Source organism: Pipistrellus hanaki, assembly GCF_964339955.1.
Source record: "Pipistrellus hanaki genome assembly, chromosome: 5".
In the NCBI taxonomy this organism is placed as follows: Eukaryota; Metazoa; Chordata; class Mammalia; order Chiroptera; family Vespertilionidae; genus Pipistrellus; species Pipistrellus hanaki.
The window spans coordinates 73,020,601-73,039,467 of NC_140507.1; the positions used below are offsets into that span (position 1 = coordinate 73,020,601).

The 18,867-nt window shown below is 52.0% G+C and overlaps 1 protein-coding gene across 1 annotated transcript; it reads left to right on the forward strand.

Moving 5' to 3' along the window:
* Positions 1-6,762: 6,762 nt before the first annotated feature.
* On the forward strand, positions 6,763-10,482 carry FEM1A (fem-1 homolog A). Its single transcript, XM_084883641.1, has one exon. The coding sequence runs from the start codon at positions 6,971-6,973 to the stop codon at positions 8,957-8,959; it is 1,989 nt and encodes a 662-aa protein (XP_084739767.1). The 5' UTR covers positions 6,763-6,970; the 3' UTR covers positions 8,960-10,482.
* The last annotated feature ends 8,385 nt before the right edge of the window (positions 10,483-18,867 follow it).

Sequence of the window (18,867 nt, forward strand, 5' to 3'; positions counted from 1 at the left end):
AATAGGACAGGACAGGACAGGACAAGACTCTTTCACTGACAGTGATCAGTCACGTTACACAATGTGCTCCTCAGGGGAGAGAAGGGAGATTTGACAAGAGAGCAGGGGAGGCAATAATTGGAGAAAAAAAAATCACCCTCGTTTGATCCCACCTGGCCCAGACTCGGTGACAAACCAGTCTGGGTCAGGAGAAGGAAAGCAGGAAAGGGGTGTGAACGTCACTGACTCCATGGGGGCAGCTGGAAAGGACACCATTGGAACAATGGAAAGTCTCGGAATCTGGATGGTGGATTAAATGATCGGGCTTATCAGTGTGACATTTCCAATTCTGATCATTACACTGTGGGTCTGGGAGAGCATGTCCTTGTTCTTTGGAAATGCTCACTGAAGTACTTGAGAGTAAAGGTTGTAAAGGCTCCAAATTATTTCCCCAAATTATTCAGAAAACATTATATATACATTATATGTATGTGTGTATACATATGCATTACATTTTATGTATCTTATACATGTATGTAATATTTATAATACATTATATTTTGTTATAAATTAAATTATAGATATATCATTGTTCTATATAATAAAAGAGTAATATGAAAATTAACCATCACTCCGTGACAAAATGGCGGCACCCATAGACACAAGATGGCAGTGCCCAGTTTCTCAAGCCCAGGGAGGGCTGCCGCTGAGAGCAGGCAGTATGAGGCCCCGGCTGTTGGCCTGGGAGGCACCTTCACACCCCCTGCGCAATCAGCTCCCTGCCGCCACCCAGGAAGTGGCCTGGGAGGCGGCCCCGCACCCAGGTGCTATCAGCTCCCAGCTGTGACCTGAGCTGCTGTCCTGGGAGGGCCTTCGCACCCCTGTGTGATCAGCTTCCAGCAGAGGCCTGAGCAATGGCCTGGGAGGCGGCCTCACACCCCAGGTGCGATCAGCTCCCAGTCGTGACCCGGGCAGTAGCCTGGGAAGCGGTGCGCACCCCCACACACACACCCTGAAACATGAGATCCACTGTCAGCCCCCATCTGGGCCATAGGCCTGGGAGGTGGCACACACCCTGGCAGGATCAGGTCCCAGTGGCTACCTGGGTAGTGGCCTGGGAGGCGGCTGTGCACCCTCTGTGTGCTCAGCTCCCAGCTGCAACCTGGGCCATAGGCCTGGGCGGTGACCGCACCCTCCCCCCATCCCCTCATCCCTACTCCCTCACCCCCACATGCCATCTGCGCCTAGCTTCGCCTGGGCTGTGGGCCTGGGAGGCCCCTCAACTGCCTATCCCCCGCCCCCAGCAATCAGCTCCCATCCACAGCCGGGGGGTGTAGGCCTGGGAGGAAGCTGTACCCCCAAGAGCTATCCCTTCCCTGGGCAGCCTGGGGTGTCAGCCTCCAAAGGGCCTGCCCCCCATGGAGTGATCCCCCCACATACACCTATAGCCTTGGGACTTCCCTTGCCCCCAGCAGAGTGATTAGAGACAGAAAGGGAATAAAAGGAGAAAAGAAAGAAAGGACAAAAGGTGAAACATCAAGAAAAAGAAAGAGAAGAAAAAAAGGAAGAAACAACCACTTGATATCACCTTTCCAAGGTCTCATGAAATTCCTGTTTAAGGAGTTTATTTTATGACACTTTTAGTTTGGGTTTACATCTTTACTGGTTTGTCAAGACCACGGCAGGTACACTGTCCAATATGTTAAGGAAAAAACCCTATCTAATAAAGAGGGAATATGCAGGGGAGGGCATGTGAGGGTGACCCGGCTGTCAGGCGAGGGCAATTGGGGACTCTTGGGCCGGCAGGGGAACAGTTAGGCGTCAATCAGGCTGGTAGGGGCATGGTTAGGGGGTGATCAGGCTGGCAGGCAGAAGTGGTTAATGGCAATCATGCAGGCAAGCAAGCAGTTGGGACCAGCAGTCCCAGATTGTGTAAGGGATGTTCAACTGTTCAACTGTCTGTTTAGGCCCAATCCTAGGGATTGGGCCTAAACAGGCAGTCAGACATCCCCTGAGGGGTCCCAAATTGGAGAGGGTGCAGTTTGGGCTGATGGATACCGCCCCCCCCCCCCAGTGCACGAATTTTATGCACCGGGCCTCTAGTCCTATATAATAAAAGACTGATATGCAAATTGTCCTCTCCACCAGGAGTTTGACTGGGAGTTCGACCAGGGGGCAGGGCCGACTGGCCAACTGCCTGTGGCCCTCCCCCCATTGGCCCATCCCAATCAAACACTATCGGGGCAGGCTGACCGGACCCCACCTGTGCATGAATTTGTGCACTGGGCCTCTAGTTTTTTATATATATATGGCTAATATGCAAAGTGTCCCCTTGGGAATTCGGCCAGGAGACTGGAAGTTTGATCACATGCTATGACATGCCCTGACCACCAGGGGGCAGCATGGAACACGGCAGGTGACCAGTGGCAGGGGTGTTGAGGAAATGAGGGAAGGAGGAGACAGGGAGGTGGGGAGGCGGAGAGGTGGGGAACCTGGGAACTTGATTAGCCCTGATTGCTGGCCAGGCCTAGGGACCGTACCCATGCATGAATGTTGTGCAACCGGGCCTCCAGTATAATATAAACATGTATCATATATACTTATATATCACATTTATGTACATATATAATCCTATATAATAAAGAGCTAATATGTAAATGGTCATCACACCCTCATGCCATCACACCTTAACTGCTCAGATACTCAATACTGGGAAGAGAAGAATGAGGACCAGCCAGGCACAAATGAGCTTTCGAGAGAGGAATGGGGACCAGTCAGGCTGCGGCCCAAGAGAGGGACAAGCCCGTCCACGGTCCCCTACAGCTGCGGCCGGCCTAGGCAAAGCCAGCCCGGGTCCTGGGTGCCTGTAACTGGCCAGAGGAGGGAATCCTGGGTCCTGGGTGTGGGGCAAGGCAGAGGCAGTTAGAGGCAATCAGGTTAGCAGGGGAGCAGTTAGGGGTGATCAGGCAGGCAGGTAGGCAGAGGGGTTAGAAGCCGTCAGATAGGCAGGCAGGCAGATGAGTGGTTATGAGCCAGCAATCCTGGATTGTGAGAGGCAATCGGACATTCCCCAAGGGGTGCCAGATTGGAGAGGGTGCAGGCTGGGCTGAGGGACCTTCTGACCCCCGTGCACAAATTTCATTCACTGGGCCTCTAGTATATAATAAATATATAGATTGGTGTGTGACTACTTATGGGGAAGGAGTTTCTTTTTGGGGTAACAAAAACATGGCGGTGGGAAAAAGTCGGTTTACAGTTGTTCATATGGGTAATAATACAATAAATAATAATAAAAAAATAAACTGTTTTGCATACTCACAACTATGAACCTACTTTTGCCTACCCCTGTATTTTGGAACTAGACAGAAGTGATGGTTGTACAACATTGTGAATGTCCTAAATGCGATGAGTTGCACATGTTAACGGGGATAATCTTGTTTCAATTTTTTAACTTGCATGCTCAAAGAAAAGCTTCTCTCTTGCCTGTTGTCACAGGGAACCACACACTCCTGCTACTCAGCATTTCTATTAGAAATGAGCAAAGGTCACCGGTAAGGTCCTCAATGAGAAAGAAAGAATACATATCATTGAATGCCGCCAATATCAGTATCTCTGCTTGAGAAGTGGTGACTAAAATGTCCCCAATGGCCAAAACCGGTTTGGCTCAGTGGATAGAGCATCGGCCTGTGGACTGAAGGGTCCTGGGTTCGATTTCAGTCAAAGGCATGTACCTTCGTTGTGGGCACATCCCAGTGGGGGTGTGCAGGAGGCAGCTAATCAACGTTTCTCTCTCATCGATGTTTCTAACTTTCTATCCCTCTCCCTTTCTCTCTGTAAAAAAATCAATAAAATATATTTTAAAAAATAATGAAATAAAATGTCCCCATGACCAAGCCAGTGTGGCTCAGTGGTTGAGTGTCGACCTATGAACCAGGGGTCATAGTTCAATTCCAAGTCAGGACAAATGCCCGGGTTGCGGGCTTGATCCCCAGTGTGGGTGTGCAGGAGGCAGCCAAACAATGATTCTCTCTCATCATTATGTTCTTATCTCTCTCTCCCTTCCTCTCTGATATCAATAAAAAATAAATTAAAATGAATAAAACGTCCCCACATAATTTTCCCATGGTAGACGCCTCCCTTTCCCCAAACTTCACGTGTGAGTGGGTATCTTCACAAGTCAGACCTCTGCCATAAAATATAAAATAAAATGAAATAAAATGAAATAAAATAAAGTAAAATAAAATATTTCACCAGAGACGGCTAAGAAAGTAGTGCGGACAATGTGTGTTATTTATTCAGCAATGTCTTATCTTGTAGAAAAAATCAAGAGGACTTGATGAAATGTCCTTTTGATAGATGTGCTTAGCTCTGAATGTTTTATCCAGTATGTGATAAAAAGAACCAATTGCACTTTTAAAGAGAAGGGACTGTCCCCTCGTTGCTGTCGAAGAATTCCCCTAAAAGGCTGTCTTGTAGGCATGGAGTGAGAAGTACTGAACGCATTGTGCCTATGCTACAGTCTATCCCCTGGGTCTTTGCTCTGTGTGTGGTCTTTTTTTCTTTGTTGTGGGGTGTGTTGTTTTCTTTTTTTGTTTGTTTGTTTGTTTGTTGCCAATCTTCATGGAAGGATATTTTTTCCATTAAATTTTTAGAGAGTGGAAGGGAGGAAAGGGGGAGGAGAGAGAGAGAAACAGTGATGTGAGAGAGACACATCAATTGGCTGCCTCTCACATGCACCCTGACTGGTCCAGGGATCAAGCCTGCAATCCAGGTACGTGCCCTTGACCAGGAATTGACCCCAAAACCCTTTGGTGCATAGGCTGATGCTCTAACCACTGAGAAACACCTGCGAGGGCCTGTGTATGATTTTAAAACATCTCCAAACACACTGACATCTCTCCCACATCTAACTCCCTTCCCGTGAGAGAATGGTGTCTGGTTCTCTCCCCTTGAAGTGGGTCAGACTTAATGAGTTTCTCCCAGAAAATGGCATGGGCTGGAAGTGGCCCTGGATGACTGTCAAGGCTGGTGACACCCCCTAAAGCCTCTGTCTGCAAATGCGGTCGCATTGGGAGTTAGGGCTTCAACCTACGAATTCTGGGAGAACGCAATTCAGTCCACAGCAGTCACCAAGCCTGAGGTAACGTATTAAGCCAAACAGATTAACTAGCATGATATGAAACACTGCTTCTTTCAACAACTTCACCTGAAAAACTCCCTACCAGTGAAACACCTCCCAACTTCTTCCTCCCTCCCCAGCCAGGTCTAACCTATTCCTCCTCTGGGTTCCCACATCCCTGACTGCACACCCTGACCTAGCCTCCCTCCCTTGATCAGAGTCTGGGTTCTTGAGAACACTTGTCTGCCTGCTCACTGCGACACCCCCAGCTTGTGGCAAGGAACCCAAAACACAGTCCGTGCTGAGAATATCAATAAACATGGCTGAACTAATTATATAAAGGCATATATCAATACCTCAGGCTGCGGGAAGCAGCAGGGATCTATCCGGTCCCTCCAGGAACACAATGAGACTGTTTCTTAGAATCTAAACCAAGGCGTATCTTCCCATTGAACAGGCAGTCCTCCAGAGAGGAAGCAGACACAGTAAACAAACTCTTAGGGAGCTGTGTGATTTGGTTAGTAAGTATAGACAGTGAAATTAAAGCCACAGGCTACATTGAACCCGGTTCCAGTTACTATTGCTGCATCACAAACTACTCCAGAACATACGCTCTTAAAACAATGTCATGGAGTCGGTAGGTCAGGGATTTGGGCAGGGTTCAGCTTGGTGGTAAGGCAAACAAGAGGGTCTACACTAGTCTAGCCAGCATGACGGTCTTGACTTCTTTTATGGGGGCTGGCTTCCTCAGAGAATAGTGGATAATTAGTACCAAAATTGAGAAAAAGACTTTCCTGTGATCCGATTGGATAAAAAAATTACTTCAAAACTTTAAAACAATTAAACAAAAAAAAAAAAAACACGAGAGAGCCCGCTCAACGGGCCAGCTTCACCTCAGCCTCCACAGAGTTCCCTCTCAGTTTCCCTCCAAGACTGCGTTCCCTCAGCAGGACCCGTGACACCGGCACGGAAGCAGCGAGAGACCCTCACCGGGCTGTCTGGACTGAGCGGCCTCACACCTGAGCTGTCTCACAGCCCAGCCGGTCCACACACACGCTGTATCACAACTGTATCCCTAACGCCTCCCCTCATGACCGCACCCCGAGAATCTCTGGGAGTTACCACTTAGGGGTGCAGTAAGTACAGGTGGCCAACCGGCACCTTCAGTTGACAGTATTGAAGGGTGAGTGAATGAAAGAATAAATGCATGAGAAGTGAGTGCACGAGATTGACCCTTAGGGGCCACCTGTACTTACTGCACCCCTACTGCCCTCGCCCTGCTGGCTTTCCTGCCTCTCCGAGCGCCCCCTGTCGGTCAGCAGCCCAAATCAGACTGCTCGGCCGGCTTAGCCGGCTTTCCCTCTCGGTAATAGGCGCCCAAGTCGCTCCCGGTGACTTCTGGGGAATGTAGTCTTTGGCGCTAGCTTGCGTTTCCTGTAGGCTTCGGCACTGAGACAGTCACAACACTTCCTTGGGTCCCATAAGCTATCGCGATGGCATTGCATCTCGGGAATTGTAGTCCTCCGTTGACAGTTTCCGCCACAGTCGGCGGCAAATGGAACGACAATTCCCACCATGCGCCGTGCTAAAAGTTCGCTTGCGGCTAGCCCGCGAGCTTCTGGGAGATAGAGTTCTCAAACCGCACAGTTCCTTCCCTATCCTACAGAGCAGGCCGGCTCCGAGGACTACATTTCTCTGTGAGCTCCCATTAGGCCGCGGCTCCCGGCAGCGGCCACCATTTTGTTCCGCCCAAGGAGCCCCTAAGATGGCGGCGGGGGAGACGGTGAAGGTTGCAGCCGGGCCATCGGGGCTGTAGCCCGCCGTCTCCCCGTCTCCCGGCGGCCAGCCGATGGCCTGGCGGAGGTCCGGACCATGGACCTCCGCACCGTCGTGTACAATGCCGCCCGCGACGGCAAGCTCCAGTTGCTGCAAAAGCTGCTCAGCGGCCGGAGCCGGGAGGAGCTGGACGAGCTGACGGGTGAGGTGGCCGGCGAGGGGACGCCGCTGCTCATCGCCTCCCGCTACGGCCACCTGGACGTGGTGGAGTACCTGGTGGACCGGTGCGGCGCGAGCGTGGAGGCGAGCGGCTCGGTGCACTTCGACGGCGAGACCATCGAGGGCGCGCCGCCGCTGTGGGCCGCCTCGGCCGCCGGCCACCTGGACGTGGTGCGGAGCCTGCTGCGCCGCGGCGCCTCGGTGAACCGCACCACGCGCACCAACTCCACGCCCCTGCGCGCCGCCTGCTTCGACGGGCACCTGGAGGTGGTGCGCTACCTGGTGGGCGAGCATCAGGCCGACCTGGAGGTGGCCAACCGGCACGGGCACACGTGCCTCATGATCTCCTGCTACAAGGGCCACCGCGAGATCGCCCGCTACCTGCTGGAGCAGGGCGCCCAGGTGAACCGGCGCAGCGCCAAGGGCAACACCGCCCTGCACGACTGCGCCGAGTCCGGCAGCCTGGAGATCCTGCAGCTGCTGCTCGGGTGCAACGCTCGCATGGAGCGCGATGGCTACGGCATGACCCCGTTGCTGGCCGCCAGTGTGACCGGCCACACCAACATCGTGGAATACCTTATTCAGGAGCAGCCTGCCGGCGTGGAGGTGCAGCCCGGGCTGGCCCAAGATGGTCCCTCTGGTCTGGGATGCGAGAAGTCCCAGGGGGCCGGCTGTGGCCCTTCCTCCCCGGAGGAACCACTGAGTGAAACTTACGAGAGCTGCTGCCCCACCAGCCGGGAAGCTGCTGTGGAAGCCTTGGAATTGCTGGGGGCCACGTATGTGGATAAGAAGCGTGATCTGCTTGGGGCCCTGAAACATTGGAGACGGGCCATGGAGCTGCGGCACCAGGGGGGCGAGTACCTGCCCAAACCGGAGCCCCCGCAGCTGGTCCTGGCCTATGATTATTCCAGGGAGGTGAACACGGCCGAGGAACTGGAAGCACTTATAACCGACCCGGACGAGATGCGCATGCAGGCCCTGTTGATCCGAGAGCGCATCCTGGGGCCCTCTCACCCAGACACTTCTTACTATATCCGATACAGGGGTGCCGTGTACGCCGACTCAGGCAACTTTGAGCGCTGCATCCGCTTGTGGAAATATGCCCTAGACATGCAACAGAACAACCTGGAGCCCCTGAGCCCCATGACCGCCAGCAGCTTCCTCTCATTTGCCGAACTCTTCTCTTACGTACTTCAGGACCGGGCAGCCAAGGGCAGCCTGGGCACCCAAATTGGCTTCGCTGATCTCATGGGGGTGCTCTGCAAGGGGGTCCGGGAAGTGGAACGGGCCCTGCAGCTGCCCAAGGAGCCTGGGGACTCTGTCCAGTTCACCAAGGCCCTGGCCATCATCCTCCACCTGCTGTACCTGTTGGAGAAAGTGGAGTGCACACCCGACCAGGAGCATCTGAAGCATCAGACCGTCTACCGGCTGCTCAAGTGTGCCCCCCGGGGCAAGAATGGCTTCACTCCTTTGCACATGGCCGTGGACAAGGACACCACAAACGTGGGCCGATACCCAGTGGGCAGGTTCCCCTCCCTCCAGGTGGTCAAGGTCCTGCTTGACTGTGGGGCCGACCCAGACAGTCGGGACTTTGACAACAACACGCCGTTGCACATAGCTGCCCAGAACAATTGTCCGGGGATTATGAACGCCCTGATTGAAGCCGGGGCCCACATGGATGCCACCAACGCCTTCAAGAAAACAGCCTACGAGCTGCTGGATGAGAAGCTGCTGGCTAAGAGCACCATCCAGCCCTTCAACTACGTAACCCTGCAGTGCCTTGCAGCCCGCACCCTGGACAAGAATAAAATCCCCTACAAAGGCTTCATCCCTGAGGAGCTGGAGGCTTTCATTGAACTGCACTGATAGGCTTCCGAGAGGGCAGAAACCTGGAGAGGTGCCCACACCAGTCTTTGCCATCTCCTGGTGAGCACTTCAAGTGGCAGGAAACAGGAAGAAGGGCTCTCCCGACCCCACAGCCTGTCACCTAGCAGAAGGTGGGGAGAGGAGTTAGCTATTGGTTCTAGAAGCCTTCAGGATCATGCATGTGCTCGGAGAACTACGTTTCTCCAGGAGGACATGCACCGTCCTTCATGGGGAGAAGATGCGCTACTTTCTGCACATCCCATCTGCCTGGGTCTAGGAAGATTTTGCTTCCTGAGAGGCAGAGGGATCAAAGCCATTGTTTTCCTATCCTAGAAACCGGAAGAAACTGGAAGTTGGGTCTGTCCTTTGCCCCTCATGTGGCTGGATAAACCCAGCCACAGGACGCAGTGTTAGGAATGGGGGCTCCCAGAGTGGAAAGTTGGAGACTCAAGAAGCAAGACCATCTCTCACTTCTTACAGTTGCCCCCCACTCTCTCCCACACAGGCAGGACTCTCTGTTTAGGGTAGCCTGCTGCTTGCGTAGCTTGGGCTGGTTTGGTGTTCTGTTTATTTAGTAGGTGGGCAGGCTGCAGGCATCACAGGAGTTCTGAGGTTTTGCTGCCATATTTTCTTTTTTTTCTTAAGAATTTGACATTTTCTTTGAAGACTTGATAGGTTAATTTTGTGCACCCAGGGTTTTGTCATGCCTGAGGTTGCCAAGGCCCTCGGGAGAAGCTTTATTGTGTGGAGAATTTGGTGAAGGGGGTAGCAGACCACAGTATCGGTTCCTAAAATGCAGGTGGCTGTACCTTCCTTAAAGCTTCACCCATTTGCCTTTTACTTGAGCCTCCCGTATTTCCATCCTCATTAGAGAAGTATTTTTTTTCTAAATAGGTTCAGGCCAAAGGCCCAAGGAGCTCAGCTTGATGTGTTCCCCACTGAGTGAGAACTAGCCAGGTTGTTTGGGGGCTTGGCTTTTCACAGATTTACAAGTGCACAGCATTGTGGGTAGAGCCACCCTAAGTGGCTCCAGCTACTCTCAGCACTGCTCAGGTCTTCCTAAGGAAACCCTAAGTGCAGCATTTAACTCCATAAATCCGCTGGATGAGACGGTGAATGCTGAGAGCTGAGATGGTACAAAGTCTTGGCTTTCCATCACTCAGTATAAAGTGCGTGTGTTCGAGAACCTGCTGCAGGGAGGTCTTTCTCGCGAAGTACTGCTTACGCCCTGACAGGCAAAGGGGACTCTTCCTGGCCTTTTAAACAAGAGTGAGTAGCAGAAGGGGACAGAAGCTCAGGTCATTCAGGACAGCGGCATCCTTACCCCACACCTCTGCAGCCTTGTCAGATGGCAGCTGCCCGGGGCCTCGGACACCGCAGCAGGCCCGCGGATACTCTGCCCTCTGAGGACACTAGGCCTCGTGTGGGTTTGCAGTGTTACTAGGATGTTATTTATTCGCAAGACCAGGTTTACCCTCGTGGAGGTGGGAAACAGCACAGAATAAAGAAATGAGGCCATTAAATTGTGCTGGTGTTTGTCATTAAAAAGAACATGAGAAGAAAACCACCCAACAGTTCCTGCTGGGGTAGCGGGGGGCAAAGGGAGGAAAAGGGTGACCCTGAGAGTAAAAGGTCATGGTGCCAGTCCACTTAAAGGAGATGCCCTCAGGCTGCCATCTCTAATGAGTTCATATATATATATATATATATATATATATATATACACACACACATATACACACACACACACACACACACACTTTATTGTTGATAGTATTACAGATATTTCCCATTTTAACACCCCCCCCCTTTACCCTTTTCCCAGCCCCTGCTCACCCCCCAGGTCTTCAGCACCCAGTTGCCTGTGTCTCCATGGGCTGTGCATATAAGTATAAAAATTCTTTGGTTTATCTCTTCTCGTCCACCCATCCCCACATCAAAGTATGTCAGTCTGCTCCATGCCTCCATGCAGGAGTTTTCTTTATGTGCTGGGGCTCTGTGTAAGATTTCACTCAGAAATGGAGTATTACCGCATAAAAAGTGAACACCACCCGCCTTAGTTCAGACCCCTCACTTGGCATGGAAAAGAGGTGGGCGTGACCCTTCTGAAAGCCTGCCCACTCACTGAGACCCGTGGATGGAGCCGTGGGTGCTGTGGCCCCAGAGGTCTGTCTGTCCATGAACTTGGTGGGTTTCCTGGAGCTGCTTCCCCCTTAGGAAAAGCCAGGCCCCCCTCTTTTTTTTTTTTTCTGCCATCTCAGTTGTGAAATTCTGTTTCCCCCACATTAGTACAGTCAAACTCCTACCCCAGGCACTGCCCGATTGGGTTTTCCAAAGCACCCACTGTTGGCCAGTCCCTGGGGGGAGGCTGGAGCTGTTATTCCTGAGGCTGATGATTTCCATGGTCTTGCCTCCTGTGGCCTAGGAAAGACCATGCGGTGCCCTGGTGACATTTTGCCTCCAGTAGTTCATTGGGCTGGAGGGTTCTCCAACAGCCCTCAGTAGCTAATATCCACTCGGGCACTACATGGCTGTATCCTTGCCTTAAAGGAGTGGATTTCAAATCAGCAGGTGCTCCGAGCCGTGTCCTGGGAGAGACAACCGCAGAAGCACTTACTGAGCCCGGACTGTGTGCTGGCACCGTTCTGCGGGCCTTAGTGGGCCGCCTCTGACTGCTCACCACAGCCCGGTCAAGTACGCATTCTTTCTATTCTGAGGTGACAAAGGCTGTTAGGAGGCTCACGGACAAGGAACACGGGTGTGTGGCAATGCTTTCCGTACAGGCTTCCCGTCACAGCCTTCCCGGGCCCGGGGAGGCTGTTTCCGCAGCTCAACACGGGATGCCTGCTCCCTCCGGGTCCTGACACGGCAGCCAGCAGGAGGGAAGGCCTCTTTCTGCCAGCCAGAGACCCAGCGTTCACGTTCACGTGGATCAGAACAATCAGTAGCCCAGCCGGAACCGGTTTGGCTCAGTGGATAGAGCTTCGGCCTGCGGACTGAAAGGTCCCAGGTTCGATTCCAGTCAAGGGCATGTGCCTTGGTTGCGGGCACATCCCCAGTGGGAGGGGTGTGCAAGAGGCAGCTGATCGATGATTCTCTCTCATCGATGTTTCTAACTCTCATTGATGTTTCTAACTCTCTATACCTCTCTCTTCCTCTCTAAAAAGTCAATAAAATAAAAAATAAAAAAAAGAACAATCAGTAGCCCAGAAATGGGGTTCTGTAATAGGGAACAGGTTCGATGGAGGAAGGCAAAAAACAAAACAAGAAAGCACATGATAAAATCATTACCCGTGATTTATCAGTGAAGAAACAAGCTCAGAGAGGCCACGTGGCCCGCTCAAGGCCACACAGCCGGGATAATGGCCGCTTCACTGGTAGCTGAGCAAAGTGAGGCTCCGTGAGGGGCAGGAAGCACGCAGCCCCCCTCACCAGTGGGAGCCACACCCCCCACTCACTGTCACTTCCCACCTCACTTCCTGCCCCCGCAGAACTGAAATCCTGCTGGTTTGCTCATTTACTTGCTTAATAATGCCTTTCCCAGACCTTCCAGATCCCTGTGAGGGTCTGTCTGAGTCACTGCCATGCCCTTAGCACCCATGTGCCGAGTAAGGAAATGGATGAATGCCTGCCAACTCCCGAAATTCCAGTCCTTGGACTACTTGAGGCAGCAGCAGGGGGCATAGGGGGCAGGCCCTGATGGCTTGTCTCTCCCCTCCCCCCCCCCCCCCCGCACCCCCTTCCCCACACAGAACCTGCCACCCCCGCACCCCCTTCCCCACACAGAACCTGCCACCCCCACGGGATTCCAGCGCTGTCATCTGAGCATGTTTACCACAGGGGCGGGGCCGGGAGGGGATCAGAGCGTCCTGGCCCGGAGTTAAAGATAGCACAGCTCCGAATCACATCACAGGCCGGAAAGGTGACATGACCAACCGCTGGCACAGCAGGGCACTGCATGTGCCCAGAGAGGATGGGCGGGTGTGGATTCCTGTGGGAGGTCCTGTGAGGGCTGGACGGAGAGGGTGGTTCCAGCCAGTGGTTGTCACAACATGTGCTAGGCAACCCCTCCTGCAGGGCTGGGGGAGAAGCGTTCCAGCCCCTGTGGTTCCTGTAGGTCACAGAAGAGACTTTGAACTTGGGCTTTGAACAAGACACCTGAGATCCCCCCCCAGGTCAACCCTCTCCCCCTGCCTTATGCCCTAACACCCTGTCCTACAGCCCATCGAGCAATGATCCTGACGAAATGTCACCTCTGTGAAGCCCTCCCCGGTTGTCGGAGCCACAGCCCCAGCCGTCTTCCACCACAGCCCCCTCGGGTACTAGTATTTCCTTCTCAACCCCTATAACCTTAACCCACAGAACCATCCTTTTCTTTACAAGCGTCCTTTGTCCATCCTGTCCCTCCCCTGAACGTCCACTGCACAGGCTCTTCCTGGCTGTGTTCCCAGTGCGTGAGAGAAGGCCCCGCACAGAGGACTCTTAGTGTTTGCTGAATGAATAAATGAACTCACACGGTTCCTTCTAAGGAGAGCAAGGAGGCCTGTGCGGCCAGATCAGAGTGAGTGATGGGGAGCAGGAGGAGCTGGGGGTGCAGGACCTTTAGCCCCCAGGGAGCTGTTTGGGTGTTATCCTTAGGGAGACAGGCAGCCGTGGCAGTTTCAAGCCAAGGAGAGGAATGACCTGCTTTCAATGTTGAGATCCCCATGGGTAGGCTGGAGGAATGGTTGGGGTGGATCTAGAGACCAGGGACCACAGCCCACGGGGGGGGGGGGGGGGGGGGAGTGAGCTATGCAAGTGTCCCAGTGAGCGCTGGGGAGAAGAGGGCTGGATCAATCATGCCCTGGGTGGACAGATGTCAGATCTACTTGGAAGCTGGCTGGCCAGAGCTGGTGATGATCTAGGAGAACAGGGATGGGGGGAGTCTAAATGGACTAGATTTTGAGCCAGAGCCAGTAGGTGGGTGGAGAGAAATGGAGCAGAGGTAGGGCCCGCGGTGGCTCTGGGGCTGCTGGAGCCCCGCGTAGCTGCCTTGTCTACACAGGACGGTGCCTGGTGCACAGCGGCACTCTGCCTTCGGTGACTCATCAGAGGCTCCCAGTCCAGGGAAGGTAGGCCCGTGAGTTGCTGAAGTGGCTTAGCGTTGACTTCTAAAGGACAACAACCTCCGATGTCATTTGGGACAGGAAGGTAACACAGGTGGGTGGGCACCTGTGGCCCAGCTTCAGCCAAAGAAGGAAATACAGAAAACTAGAAAATCTTTTGAACTGAGATAAAACACAACAAACGAAACTTGTGGACTGCAGCAACTGGAGCAGTGCTAGAGAGAAACGGGCTCTGAAGGCTTCTAAGAGAGTGAAATGGAGAATCAGCGATCTATGGCAGGAGTCTGCAAGCTTAGGCCTGGGCCAAATCCAGCCTCCTTTTTGTAAATAAAGTTTTATTGAAACAAAAAGCTGCTTAAATTTTTTTTCCAGTTGTTTATTGATTTGAGAAATAGAGAAGGGAGAAAGAAAAAAACATCAATTTGTTGTTCCACTTCTTTATGCATTCATTGGTTGCTTCTTGTGTGTGCCCTGACTGGGGATCAAACCCACAACCTTGGGGCCCTAATCAAATGAGCTACTCTGCCAGGACTTTCCTTTCTTTCTTTCTTTCTTTCTTTCTTTCTTTCTTTCTTTCTTTCTTTCTTTCAAGTTTAAATTGAATGAAACACATGGTAAGATTCAGTCCTCAGCCCACCAGTCATTTCTCTGATTTAGCTGTTTCCTCTTTCAGAGAATGGGCATGCTCACTGGGCAGTGTGGAGTAATGGTTAGTACACAGGCCACATGACCTTGGTATCATCATTTCCCTTCCTTGTGCCTCAGTCTCCTCATCTGTAAAATGGGGTAATGGTAAGCAGCTGCCTCCTGGCATTGTATGAAGGGTTAACTGAGTCTACCCATGAAAAAGCCCTGCCACACAATAATTACTCCGTAGCACTCTCATAGTTATAGGGCACCTATATGCCCACCCATTTGTACATTTAATGCATGAACAAAGTTTCAAATTTTTAAAATAGTTATGTGTTTATTTGCCTGTGTCCTAAGGAAGAAAGCATAGCTCGCTGCCCCCAACATGTGAGTTCACAGATGTTAATACTGCAAATGACCCAAGTTTAAAAATAAAGATGAGCTCAGCTGGAGTGGCTTAGTGCTTGGGCGTCCACCTGTGGACCAGGAGGCCACGGTTCCATTCCAGGTCAGAACACATGCCTGGGCTGTGAGCTGGATCCCCAAAGGGGTGCATGCAGAAGGCAGCCAATCAATGTTTCTCTCCCTCTTTCTCAAAAATCAATGAAAACATATTTAAAAGGAAAAATAAAGACAAGTTCTTATTTTATACAAATTTTTTTTTTTTTTTACTAAGATAAAATTTACCATCGTAAAGTGTACAGTTCAGTGGCTTTTAGTATAGTTGCAAGGTTGTATAGCATCACCACTATCTAATTCTAGGGGGGGAGGGGAGGGAAGATTCATTTAAAGAAAATTATCAAACAACTCAAGGAGTAGAAGCAAGTTAGCACGAGGACAGTAGACAGGTAAGCAGTTTGGGGTCAGCGGGAGAATGCCACAGAGCAGCAGCACCCCGTATGACAAAAGGGGACACTGTGCAGGGAGGAGTCAGGCACAGAGACATGCTTACAGGGTGGGGGTGGGCACAGAGCCGTGAGGGGGTCTGAGGGGACCCCAGTGAGGTGGTTGGGCCAGGGCAGCTGAGAAGTCTCAGGCCGCTCCTTTTCTTGGGAAGAATATTTTTTTACTGGTAACTTCCCTTGGAAACTGGAAACCCTTTACGCCTCCCAGAGCTATAATAAGGCCTTGTCCATTGGCCAAGTTAAAAATAAAAGATCCCCACCCAGGGGCACTCTGGGCTGGGCGGAGGTGCTGTGTAGGCTGGGCAGGAGGAGGACCTGCTCTGTGGCTTACGGCATGCGTCTGCCCTCTCTGGTCTCTGGTCCCCAGCAGCATTAGCCTGACGATTTCCAAAGACACAATTAGCGGGGAGATTTATATGGCTGGGCTGCTGCCTTAAGGAGGCTGTAAGCCAGGAGAGGGGGCACTCTCTGGGGGTCCCTGTCCCTCAGGGTTCCTTGGGAGGATACTCCCACCCCAGCGCTGAGCGGGAGAGGCTGGACACACTGGCCGTCAGCGCCACCTGGTGGCAATGAGTACTCATCGCCTCAGCTGAGGCCACACAAAGGAAGCTTCCTGTTCTCTGGGCCAGGGAGACACACGTCCTCTATGTACCCAGGTCAACCACACTGGCTCCTCTCCGTCCCCCTCCAAGAACCCTCCCTGACACCCCCAGAAACCTCTGTGTACCCCATCACACCCAGGACTACCCAAGCTGTAACCACCTAGTCATGTCTGACTCCCTGACAGAGCTGTGAGCCCCAAGAGGGCAGGAACAGAGTCTGCTTCAGTCAACACTGTATCCCCTGAATCTGAAACCAACCTGGTACACAGTAGGTGCTCAGTATATGCCGAAGGAAGCATGGAAGCAAAAGGATGTTTTATACATAATTCACATTCATTTATTGAGCACCTGTGTGCCAGGCACTGGGATCCAGCAATGCAGTCAACAGACAACACTCACATCCTCATGGAGAAGGCAGGTGACAATGTGGGCAATGAATACATGACTTACTTTGTCCAAATGTGCTCTGTGTTATGGAAAAAGAGCCGAGTCAGGAGGATCTGGTGGGTGCGACTGTCAATAAATTTTAAATAGGGTGCTCAGGGAGGAGAAACCAAGATGGCGGCATAGGTGAGCAACTGGTCTGCCGCTCCCACAACAATTTAAAAATGAAAACTAATATGAAGGACATCTATCATCCAAAACCACAGGAAGGAGGTACTGGGTAGTTAATAGTCAACAATTAATATGATAATAAGAGCAATGAGGGACCGATGGGGCTCTTAAAATGTGACCAGCTGGAGAAATGGAAGAATGGCAGGCCCAGAGCAGCCAGGCCTGGAGCAGCAGCAGCCAGGCCCGGAGCATCCAGGCCCGGAGCAGCAGCAGCCAGGCCTGGAGTGTTGTGGGGTCGAACCCTGGGTTCAAAATGAAAGGAAAGAAGGAGCAATGCAACCAATTCGGGTGCCAGAGTGTTATGTCCGTCATCACAATGGACTCGGAGAAGCTCCTGTGTCCCTTCACCCAAAAGGACTGAGAGTTGCCCAGATGACAGCAAAGTGGGAGAGGAAAACTGAAGGCTACACAAGGGACTGAGGTGCCAACATGGAGTCATCTGAAGAAATTAAAGACTGAGGTGGAAGCTACTTCTTTAATCATGTTCCTGCTCATGCTAGTATCTGTTAGCTTCCAGTCTTCTGCAAAGTCTTGTGCAGCAAGTCCAAGGACTCTGAGTAAATCTACACCAGCAACAAAAGAGACTCACTTAGTAGCTAAAAATATTAATATGTCCATAATTCTGATTTCTCATTTTGTTGTTTTGCATTGGCATTGTTGTTATTATTTAATAGCCAGAGTTTTGCTCTTGACATACAAGTTTTGAAAATAACATGTATGTGGTTTAGTTTTAGCATTGGAAAAAAAAAAAAATCTGAAGACCAGAATAAACTGGTGAATATAATAGAATCAGGGGCAAAGAAAGGGAGTGGACTGATAATTATCAGGGGGAAAGGGGTGTGGGGGTGCAGAAAGAGACTGGATTAAAATCGTATAACCTATGGATGAGGACAATGTCGAGGGGGGGGGGAGGTGAGGGCAGAGGGTGGGGCAGGAGCCTGGTGCAAGGGAGCTATGGGGGGGGGGAACAATTGTAATAATCTGAGCAATAAAGATTTATTTAAAAAAAAAATAGGGTGCTCAGAGAAGCCCCCATTGAGAGGGTGGCATTTGAGCAAAGATCTGGAGGAGGTGAGGAGGGAGCTATGGAGGTTTCTGGTGGAAGGACATTCCAGGCAGAGGGAACAGCCTGTGCAAAGGCCCTGGGGCAGGGCCAGGCCTTACAGGTTGGAGGATTAGTGAGGAAGCCTCTGTGGGTGGAGTGGAGTGAGAGGGAGAAAGTAAGGGCAGGTCCTGCAGGGTCTTATGGGCCTCTGGGAAGGGCTTTTTCATTTTTTAATAATATATTTTCATTTATATCGGAGGGGAAGGGAGAGGGGTAGAAACATCAATGATGAGAGAGGCTCATTGACCAGCTGCCTCCTGCATGCCCCACACTGAAGTTTGGGCGCACAACCCAGGCATGTGGCCTTGACCACAGTTGACCCTGGGACCCTTCAGTCCACAGGCTGATGCTCTATCCACCCAGCCACACGGGCAGGGGCAAGGTTTGGGCTTGTGTGCTGAGGGAGGGAGTTGGGGTCCCTGAAGGGCTGTGGGCAGAGGGGAGAAATGACCCGACTTGGGTGCTCAGAAGGGTCCTCTGGCTGCTGCAGGGAGAACACGCTGCTAGGGCAGGGATTGGATACAAATCAATAGAGGGAAAGTGGGTGGCTGGGGACAGAGAAGAGAGGGCAACTTTATCCAGATTCCTCTTTGGTCCCTTTTGAATGAGAATGTATTCCTTGTTCAACCGAATGTAAACTTAGATACACACCTGTTGACTGTGCATTTGTGTGTAGTGCTACATTGATGATTGGGGAGGCTGTGGGTGGGGGTGGGGGAGGTCTGTTACCTCCTCTGTCTCACCAGCAGCGGGACAACCACACTTGAATACGTAAATTTGTGAGGTTCAGATGCAGCCCACCTCCTGTCCCCGTTCTGCCCGAGCCGAGCCACAGCTGTGCACATGCGGTGACACTGGGTAAAGCACTAGCTTCGGTGGCCCGGAGGTGGGAGAACATCCGTAAACTGTCCATCTCAGAAAGACATCGTTCCAAGCAGGGACACAG

Coding starts and splice junctions, on each gene's coding strand:
- FEM1A (XM_084883641.1), top strand. CDS start 6,971: ATGGACCTCCGCACCGTCGTGTACAATGCCGCCCGCGACGGCAAGCTC.